We start from the raw sequence: 10,019 nt of genomic DNA on the forward strand, positions 1-10,019 counted from the left end.
TTTCTCTCCCTTCTGCCAGTGTCCCCTTTTATTCCCCTCTCAGATCCAATTTATTCCCTTGTACTGACAGTTTCGGTGACAGGACCAAGACCAGGGCAAAGTGAGATGCTCACCGGACAGGCAGAATTTTAAAGTGGGGGCAAACGAGTCATCAGTGGAGGAAACCGGGATTTTAGTGAAAGATGTTCAGAGTGGATGCTGCAAAGGAACAAAATAGCATATTTAAAAATACACATGCACCGTGTATTCACTCTCTTTTTTGGCTCTGCTTTTTGCTTAAAAAGAAAGAAAAAGGAGAAAGGAAAAAAAAAAAAAAGGAAGGCTCTGTCATTTTCTACACATCCTCTCCCTGAACCCCGACCTCCAGAATCCTTCAGGGTGTTCTCATTTGGGCGAAAAAGTGATCCTGCTTCTTCTGTTTCCTTCCCCCCTCTCAAGCCCGGCGCCACCCCCAGTCCCCAGCCTGGCAGCAAGGCAGGCGGGCAGTGTGGCAGATGCCTGGGTATTTATAACCTGGAAGCACTTCTTGGGGAAAGTGACTAAGATTCTAAGGCTGTATTTATAGCTAAGTTCTGACGTAAGTGTCAGTGGGGAGGTAGGACCGGGCCAGGCGCAGCAGCAAAGAGGGTGGGAAGGGGTAGGAGCCATGGGTACCAGACAGAGGGGTTGGGGAAGGTGGCATCGGTGACTTCCCCTGAGCCTGTTTCCTGTTTCCCCTGGCACAAGGCCTCCTCCCAGACACCACAAGGGATGAGCACTTGTAGTCCCATGGGCCATACTCCAGGGGCCAATGGGCTACCACTCACCTGCAGCAACCAACAGAGGGGGATCTGAGAGCTCTGGGGAGCAGTAGCCAAAACTGGGGGCTGAGGAGAAATGCAGGTGTGTAGAAGTGTCTCCTAACCCTTTCTCCCTTTTCTCCACCCCATGGTGCTGAGTTTCTGGACGTCTGGCCTCTGACACCTGGCTCCATTGCCACGGGCGGAGGGGTGTAGTCCTTGGGGCCTCCTCTGCCCTCTGGCAGTAGTGAGTCAAAAGAGCAGGGGAGCCACCTCCCCTCCACTGCTTGTGAGGGGGGCAGAATCCTAAGGGAGCCCATGAGGCATAGCCCCCATCTTTCCACTCTCCAGCTGCTTCATCCCTGTCCCCAGGATTCTCTGGTCAGCTGCTGTCCAGTGACAAGGCACTGCCCCATGGTGGACACTGACGGTACTGAGGCTCAGCTCTCAAACTATCCCTTTCCCTCGACCTGGAACTCGGAAGGTACAGCCAACTAAAGAAGGGTAAAGCTGAGTGGTTGGGGCCCCTAACTCATACCCTCTTTGCCCATAGCTTATTCCTTAATGCCACCCATGTTCTTAGCAAACCTGGCTCCCATGGAGAAAGGCTAGCCTGAAACTATCCTTTTATATCAGAGGTCACTTCTATTTAAGGCCATGCATCTCAGGGCTGGCTATGTAGGCCAGTGGTCAGGTACTAGCCTAACGTGTGCAAAGCCCTGGGTTTGATCCTGAGCACCGAATAAAATCCAGATATAATGGGTGAGTGTGTGCCTTTCATCCCAGCACCCAAAAACAGGAATTGAAGGTCACCCTTAACAACACAGAGAACGGAAAAGGTATTCTTGCCTACAGAGGGCTAAGCACTGGCTGCTCATGCAGAAAACCGAGTTCAGTTCCGAGCACCCACATGGCAGCTCACAGGAGTCATTCCAGTTCCGGGACAGCATCACTCTCTTCCGGGCTCTGAGGGACACTGTGTGGATGAAGTTTACTTGCATATTTGCAGGCAAAACACCATATACATAAAGCAAATAATACATCTTTTAAAAATTATTTTATTGGATACTCTCTGTATTTACATTTCAAATGTTATCCCCTCCCCCCACTGCTCCCATTCCCCCCTCCCTCTCAACTTGTCTTCATGAAGGTGCTTCCTCTCCACCTCAGTACCTTGGCATTGCCCTACATTGGGAAAACTCGGCCTCACTGGAATAAAGGTCTCTTCTCACGTTGATACCAGACTCTGCTATTCTCTGCTACATATGCAACTGGAGCCATGGGTCTCTCCATGTGTGCTCAATGGTTGGTGTTTCAGTCCATGGGAGTTGTGGAGGGTAATACATTTTTAAAAACAAAACTAACAAACAAAATATGGGGTCTGGAGAGATGGCTCAGAGGTTAAGCGCACTGACTGCTCTTCCAGAGGTCCTGAGTTCAATTCTCAACAGCCACATGGTGGCTCACAACCATCTGTAATGGGACCTGATGCCCTCTGCTGGTGTGTCTGAAGACAGCTCAGTGTACCCACATAAAATAAATCTAACAAACAAACAAGCAAAACTAAAATAAAGTCCATGAAGACCAGAGGCCTAGGATGACCAGGAGAAGCTAAGGCTGCTGTGTTCTTCCTGCTTTGTTCCCTAGGTCCCGTAAACTTCCGTTCTCTACATTGTCAGAAGTCTGGCACCAACCCTGGAATGCCTCACACTTGGCCGACTCCAACAGTGCCCTAAAGACAAGTGGTTCCCGGGCACAGGTGCTCCAAAGGTGCATGCCCTCCTGCCAACCTTGACGGGCTCTGCCCTGCTGTAAGGTTGCATCACTACCATGCCACCTCTCCGGGTTTCCCCAGACATCACAGAAGCATGTCCTCACCCCTTGTTCTGGCCATCCCCCAGGTGGACTCTGCGCAGCCAGCACAGGCAGGGTCAAAGGTAACTTCTGTGTCCCGTGGCACTGTCACCTTGGCCTGAGCGAAAGGGTCCCATTTCTTTTAAGCACCCTTTCTAAAACCTTACCCAGCCCGTATGCTAGGAACAGAGATCAGAATTTTTCTTCTGCAATGGAGAACCCGGAGAACAGCCTCGAAAAACGGTTTCAGTTTTCCAGCTAGGAAGGCAGGGCATATTGAGAAGCCACCCCTCCCCAGCCGGCTGCTATGGACTCCCTCATCTGAGCCCCAGACCTTGGGAACCGGTCGTGTGAAATCATCCTCTTTCTTGCATCATGCATGTCCACGTCGCACACACACACACACCCCATACCCTTACCCCAAGCCACCACACCCAGGTGGTGAAACTCCAGCGCGAGGGGAGCCCTCCACCCCCTGCAGGGGCCTGATGGGCAGCAAAGCTGGCCAATCCTAAGGTTCAGAGGGTAGGTCTGCTGGCTGACCGCTAGGTGAGGGAACCCAAGCAGCTGGCTCTAAAGAGGCCCTGCTCAGTAGTCAGTCATGAACTGTGAGGGTCAAACATAGCTCCCGTCCAGATGATCTACTCTCAGTCTTCCTGAGTCTCAAGCTATCAGGGACAAGCAGGAAGAGGTTGTCCCATCCGAGGCTCTCAACTCAGAGCCATCTACCTGGAGCATGGTGCTTTCAAATGGCCGGCTCTGGCCAATACTGCTGTGGGCACTGGTGTGGGTGCCGAGTACAAGATCTGCGTGCCCGTCCTGTGGGGGCCCAACACTGGCACCCCAAAAAGAACGTGCTCTGGTCCTAGAGCTTGCCAAGCAGCAAATCCTGGAGGGGCTGCACCTTACCAGCCGTCCCAGAATAACTCGCCCTCTGCCCCAGGCAGCACTGAGCAGAGCCCTCCGGAGACTGCAGCCCAGGAGCCTGGTCCCTGGCAACCGAGAGAAAGTCATCAGCTTTGCTACCAGCATAGGTGGGTGAGGGGAAAGAGACGAAGAAAAGCCAGGAGAGGCCTGCAAGGGAGGCAGGAGGAGTGGGGTGTGGCAAGAGAAAGAAGGGCTAAGGCAGTCCGGGCTCTTTGCAGAGGTCTGTGTGAGAGAAGGTTGGGAAGGGTGGCTGTGTGTCAGAGAGAAGCTTTGTCTCTGTTCACGTTTTTTTCTTTGCTTTATTTATTTGTTTGTTTGTTTGTTTGTTTTATTTATTTTTGTCGTTTGAACAGACAAATCCACGTCAACCTACCGCTCCATGCTCACCTTCCAACTGTCCCCTCTTTATTCCCGCCACCTGCACCATGCCCGCCTCTGGCTGCATGTGCCTTCCTCTTTTCCGGGCACTCTGTATCTGAGGATCTTCCGTTGCGGTACCACGAGGTGCCGAGGATACCGCACGTTCCTAGCTGAGCACCAAACCACTTCCTCTGGCTGGCACGCCCTGACTCTGCCCTCTAGCGGCTTGCGGAGTGAGGAATCTGGAGTCCTGAAACTCCTACTGGAATTCAGACCCCAGGACCCTAACAGCACCGCTCTCGGACGGCCACGGCTGCTCTTGGACACTGTGGGACAGCAGCGGCCCTTCTTGGAGCTCAAGATCCGAGCTAATGAACCTGGAGCAGGCCGGGCCAAGAGGAGGACGCCCACCTGTGAGCCTGAGACCCCCTTATGTTGTAGGCGAGACCACTATGTCGATTTCCAGGAGCTGGGGTGGCGAGACTGGATCCTGCAGCCGGAGGGATACCAGCTGAACTACTGCAGTGGGCAGTGCCCGCCCCACCTGGCTGGCAGCCCTGGCATTGCAGCCTCCTTCCATTCCGCTGTCTTCAGCCTCCTCAAAGCCAACAACCCTTGGCCTGCGGGTTCTTCCTGCTGCGTCCCCACCGCGCGAAGGCCGCTCTCCCTCCTCTACCTTGACCATAATGGCAACGTGGTCAAGACCGATGTGCCAGACATGGTAGTCGAGGCCTGTGGCTGCAGCTAGCAAGAGGACCTGACGGTTCTGAGTAAAGTTCAGGGTTCAAGTTCGGGGTTCCCAAGCAAAAGTGTCTGGAAGTTCCAGATCCACACTGACAGCCAACAGGCTGTGTAGCAGTATGCCTGGGTTCGACCCCTAGGGAACTTAAATGGGCATTTTCTTGTCCCAGATTCTGGCCTATTTCGGGCTGTTTCAAATGTGGACAGATGGGTAAAGCGTTTCCTTTCAAGGGACTGCCGGGCCAGCACCATTTCCTACATCAAGCCCTGTTCCAGGACAGCAGGGGGATGCCGTGGGAGGGAAAGAAGAATGCAGGGAGAACTAGCTAGTCTCTCCCGAGAAAAAAGTTCCTCAAGTAAAGAAGGAGGAAGTAGAGGGGAAAGATACACAGGCTAAGAGCAGGGACTGTTGCCTGCTTTGAGCAAGGTCCAGAGGAAGATGCGCAGGCACTGAGGTGGGAGGGTGGTTAGGAGGCCCTGGGATTGAGAGTCAGTTAAAAAAAAAAAAAAAAAAAAAAAAAAAAAAAGGGTGCTGAACTTCTCTGGCTTCCCCTCGAGGACAGGACCCACGTGGATGACATCCATTTATATTTTCTTAATAAAAACGAGAAAGAAAAGCAACAGTGTGTGAGGGGTTGTTAAAATGGGCCAGAAGCAAAGTGCAGTCCGGGGCCTTCTCAGGGGTTTTCAAAACTATTTTCATAACCACACTGACATGTTATTTGTCATTTCCTATCATTACCTTTATATTAAGGTGTGGTGGTTTACACTTATAACTACAGCCTCAGGAGGCTGAGACAGGAGCATCACCGTGAGTTCAAGACCAGACTTCATAGTGAATGCTGGGCTAGCCTGAGCTATGGAGTGAGATCCTGTCTCAAAGCAAAAGAAAAAAAAAAAGAACCAAACAAATAACCAAAAAAGTACAGTGTGTCTTCATGGCATCTGAGTCTTCAATTACATCATTGCTCACACAGTCTTTTCCTTTCTCTCCTTTAAACAATTGTATTTATTTTTATGTTACTATGTATGAGTCTTTTTTTTTTTTTTTTTTTTTTTTTGCTTGCATGTAAACATAGCATTGGCTTGCAGTGCCCGTGGGGGTCAGAAGAGGGCGCTAGATTCCCAGAACTAAAGTGTGAGCTGCCTGTGGGGGCTGGTTAACAGAACTCAGGTCCTTGGAAAGAGAAACAAGCGTTCCTATTGGCTGAGCCATTTCTCCACCTGAGACAGACAGACAGACAGACAGACACACACACACACACACACACACACACACACACACCCTTTGTTTTGTTTTGAAACAGCCCAAGCTAACCTGGAACTCTCAGTCTTCCTGCCTCAGCCCCTCCTGACCTGAAATTAAAGGCATAAACCATCACACCTAGATACGTGTCCTTTTGTTATTGTGCTTTCCACTTCTTGTTTCTAACACAATGCTGATATGCAGAAGTCACGCTTAAAAAGGCATGTCGTCTGTTTATTGTTTTCTTAAGTATTAAGGAAGTACCGGAAAGTTAGCTCAGTGGTTCAGAGTTCCTACTGGGTCTGAGTTCAACTTAGTTCCTAGGTTCGGTGGCTCACAACTACCTGTAACCCCAGCTCCAGGGCATCCAATGCCTCTTCCCTTTGAGGGCACACACACTCACATACACATAACCCACAACTAAAAATAAAAAGCTGGTGTGTTGACTTGGTGCTTTAAGAGAGCCTGTTGCTTGTGAAGAACTGGTTCCCAGAGTCCACATGGTGGCTCATCCATCCATTACTCCAGTCTCAGGGAGACTGACATCTCTTCTGACCTCCACAGGCATCAGGCATGAATGTGGTGTGTATACGTGAATGCAGGAAAAACATTCATGCACATAAAGTCAAATGAATACATCTGTCTTAGTCAGGGTTTTACTGCTGCAAACGAACACCATGACCACAGCAACTCTTACAAAGGACAACATTTAATTGGAGCTGGCTCACAGGTTCAGAGGTTCAGTCCATTATCATTAAGGTGGGAACATGGCAGCATCCAGGCAGGCATGGTGCAGGAGGAGCTGGGAGTTCTATTATCTATTATCCAAGGCAAACAGGAACAGGCTGTCTTCCAGACAGCTAGGATGAGGGTCTTAAAGCCCACTCCCACAGTGACACACTTCCTTCAATAAAGCCACACCTCCCAACAGTTCCATTCTGTCGGCCAAGCATCTTCAAACGGCCACACTATCCTAGGCCCCATAGGCTTACTCAAACACATGAGCCTATACCTACCCAAATCAAAATGAAAAATACATTTAGTCTAACTTCAAAACTCCCATAGTCTATAACAGTTTCAACAATATTAAAAGTTCAAAGTCTCTTCTGAGATTCATTCAATCACTTAACTCCAAAGCAAGACAGGAAACCAGCTGGGCAAACTCCTAATTCTGCGTCTCCATGTCTGATGTCAAAGATGTCTTCAGATCTCCAACTCCTTTCAGCTGTGTTGACTGCAACAAACTTCTTTCCTTGGGCTCCCTGTGCCACTCCCTGTTAGCAGCTTTCTTCAGTAGGCATCCCACAGCTCTGGCATTTCTAACATTTTGGGATCTTGTTCTAATGTCTGGGATCCACACATGATCTTCTGGGCTCCTCCAAAGGGCTGGTGTCACTTCTCCAGCTCTGCCCTCTGTAGCACTCTAAGCTCAGGTTGATCCACCCCACTGCTGTTCTTGGTGATCGACCTGTGGTACTGGCATCTCCAATACACTAGCTTCGGCTGCAACTAGGCTTCACCAACAGCCTCTCACAGGTTTTCTTCATGGTGCCAAGCCTTGACTTCATTGCATGACCCCTTCAGTCCTGAGCCATCAACTGAAATTGAGGCTGTACCCTTCACCAATGGCCTCCCCTGGCCTCTCACAGTGCCAAACCTCAGCTGCTCTCTATGACCCATTCATTCCTTCAAAACCAGCACCATCTGGGTGACTCTTATACATTAACAAGTTCAGCTGCAGCATGAGGTACAACCTTGGCTATCTCTGGAACACAGATTCTTTGTCCTCTCAGAAAACACTTACCAGAAGATTTCACCTCAGTGATGCTGGTCTCTTCTTAATCACCACTGATTTCTTGGCTCCAGCTAACCACTATCAATTTTCCCAGTAGTCCCTTCTAGTCTGGACTCTAAAGCCAGAGCCACATGGCCAAAGCTGCTGAATTCTGTTGCTTACTTAAGCTGGACCATGGCCCCCTTGTCCTATTACATCATTACCAGCTTTCTGTTTTCCAACTCCTTCACTGCCTAAGCTTAGCTGTCCTGAAACTTGCTCTGTGGATTGACCTTGACCTCAGAGATCTGCTTACACAAGTGTTCACTCCAGATGTAGTCAAGTTGACAACCAGGAATAGCCATCACAACATCTATAAAATGTTTGAGTTAAAGGCTAGGAGCTCAGCTCAACAGGTGAGGTACCCGACACACAAGCACAACCCGTGCTTGGTTCCTTAATACCAGTGTGACATCCCAGGGTATGCACATCTGTGACCCTAACGGGGAGCTGATGAGATAACTCTGTGGGTTAAGGCAAGCTGTGAAGCATGTTCAATCTCTAAGAAACACGTGTTGGAAGGAGGGGCCCAACTCCCACCAGCAGTTGTGTTGGTTTGGATGAGAAAGACCCCAAAGGCTCATCTATATGAACACTTGGTCCCAGCTGGTGGAACTGTTTGGGAAGGATGAGAAGGTGTGTCCTTGTTGAAGAAGTGTGTCACTGGGACAGGCCTTCAGGTTTCAAAAGCACATGTTTTTTCTTCCCAATTCTCTCTTCCTCTCTGCCTCCTGGCTGTGTCTCAGGGTGTAAGCTCCTATCTACTGACTGCCCTGTTAACGTGTTCCCACCATGATGGTCATGGACTTGGTCTCTGGGACTATACGCCCCTAATAAACACTTTCTGTTATAAGCTGCCTTGGCTATACTGTATTAAACACAGCAACAGACAGTGACTAAGATGGTTGCCTAAGAGGACTGAGTCCTGCAAGTGTCCCCTGGCCTCCACACACTAGGGCGAGTGTGGTGGTTTGAATAAGATTGGCCCTTACAGACTCCCACACTTGAATACTTACGTCACCAAAGACTGGCACTATTTGAAAGAATTATAAAGATTAGGAGGTGTGACCTTGTCAGAGAAAGAGTGTCACTGGGGGTGGTCCTAACAGTTCCTAAAGCCCATTCTAAGCCCAGGGTCTGTCTGTCAGAGGATCAGGAAGTAGCTCTCGGGTACTTCTCCGCCACCATGCTTGCCGCCATATTCCCTGCCGTGATGATAACCAGCTTCTGAGACTGTAAGCCGCCCTTCCCCGAACGTTTTCTCTTATAAGAATTGCTATGGTCACAATAATAGAACAGTGCCTAAGTCCACCCTTTGCCACAGGTATATGAAATAAAGAAAATGAATGAGAACTTTAAGTAAGGTAGGAAGATGGGCATAGTATGTTATGCCTTTAGTCCCAGCACTGGGTAGACAGAGGAATCTTTGTAAGTTCAAGGCCAGCCTGGTCATACATAGAGAGTTCCAGGTTAATCAGGGCTAACATGGAGAAACTGTGTCTCAAAATCAATCAATCATCAATCAACCACCCAATCAGGGGCTGGAGAGATGGCTCAGTGATTAAGAGCACTGACTCCTCTCCCAGAGGTCCTGAGTTCAAATCCCAGCACCCACATCTTTCATATCTCCACTTTCACAGGTTTTGACACCCCCTCTAACCTCTTCAGACACCAAAAATGCACACAGCGCACATGCACACAAGACATTCCTACACACTAAATAAATGCATATTAAAAACCAATGTTATAAAAATTACATTTATTTCAAAACAGGGTTTCTCTGTGTAGCCCTGGCTGTCCTGGAACTCACTCTATAGGCCAATTGGACTCAGGAGATGTGCCTGCCTCTGCCTCTCAGGTGCTGGGGTTAAAGGCATGAGCCACCACTGGTTATAAAACAATCTTTCAAGTAAAACAGGAGAAAGCGAGTGTGGGATTTGTGTTTGTCACTGTGGCGTTGGGGAGGCTGAGGCCCAGATGGCTGTGAGTCTGAGGTCAGCCTGGACTACAGAGTAACAGTCTGTCTTCAAAACACAAAAGCAGTTCCCTTCCCACAGAGATCAGAAGGCCGCAGAGGGGTCTTGAAACCAAAAGGCTTCAAAATTGTCCAGCTGCGCCAAGTGAGTCACACAGCATGTGTGGACCTCTTTCTTTGGGGTTCCTGGTCTGCCCTGGCTGTGGGTCCTTTGTGAGTCATATGGGGTGGCAGGTTTGTTCCTTTTCAGTTCCCACCCTGATGATTACTGCTGCCACTTGCAAAGTCTCATACATGTCCCTC

General features: G+C 49.6%; 1 protein-coding gene across 1 annotated transcript; it reads left to right on the plus strand.

Moving 5' to 3' along the window:
- Positions 1-3,369: 3,369 nt before the first annotated feature.
- Positions 3,370-4,668, plus strand: INHBE (inhibin subunit beta E; the record flags this gene model as incomplete). The annotated part of the gene is made up of 2 exons (XM_080934971.1): positions 3,370-3,667; positions 3,914-4,668. The coding sequence occupies 2 exons, from the start codon at positions 3,370-3,372 to the stop codon at positions 4,666-4,668; spliced, it is 1,053 nt and encodes a 350-aa protein (XP_080791097.1).
- Positions 4,669-10,019: the final 5,351 nt, after the last annotated feature.

Source organism: Micromys minutus, assembly GCF_963924665.1.
Source record: "Micromys minutus genome assembly, chromosome: 22".
In the NCBI taxonomy this organism is placed as follows: Eukaryota; Metazoa; Chordata; class Mammalia; order Rodentia; family Muridae; genus Micromys; species Micromys minutus.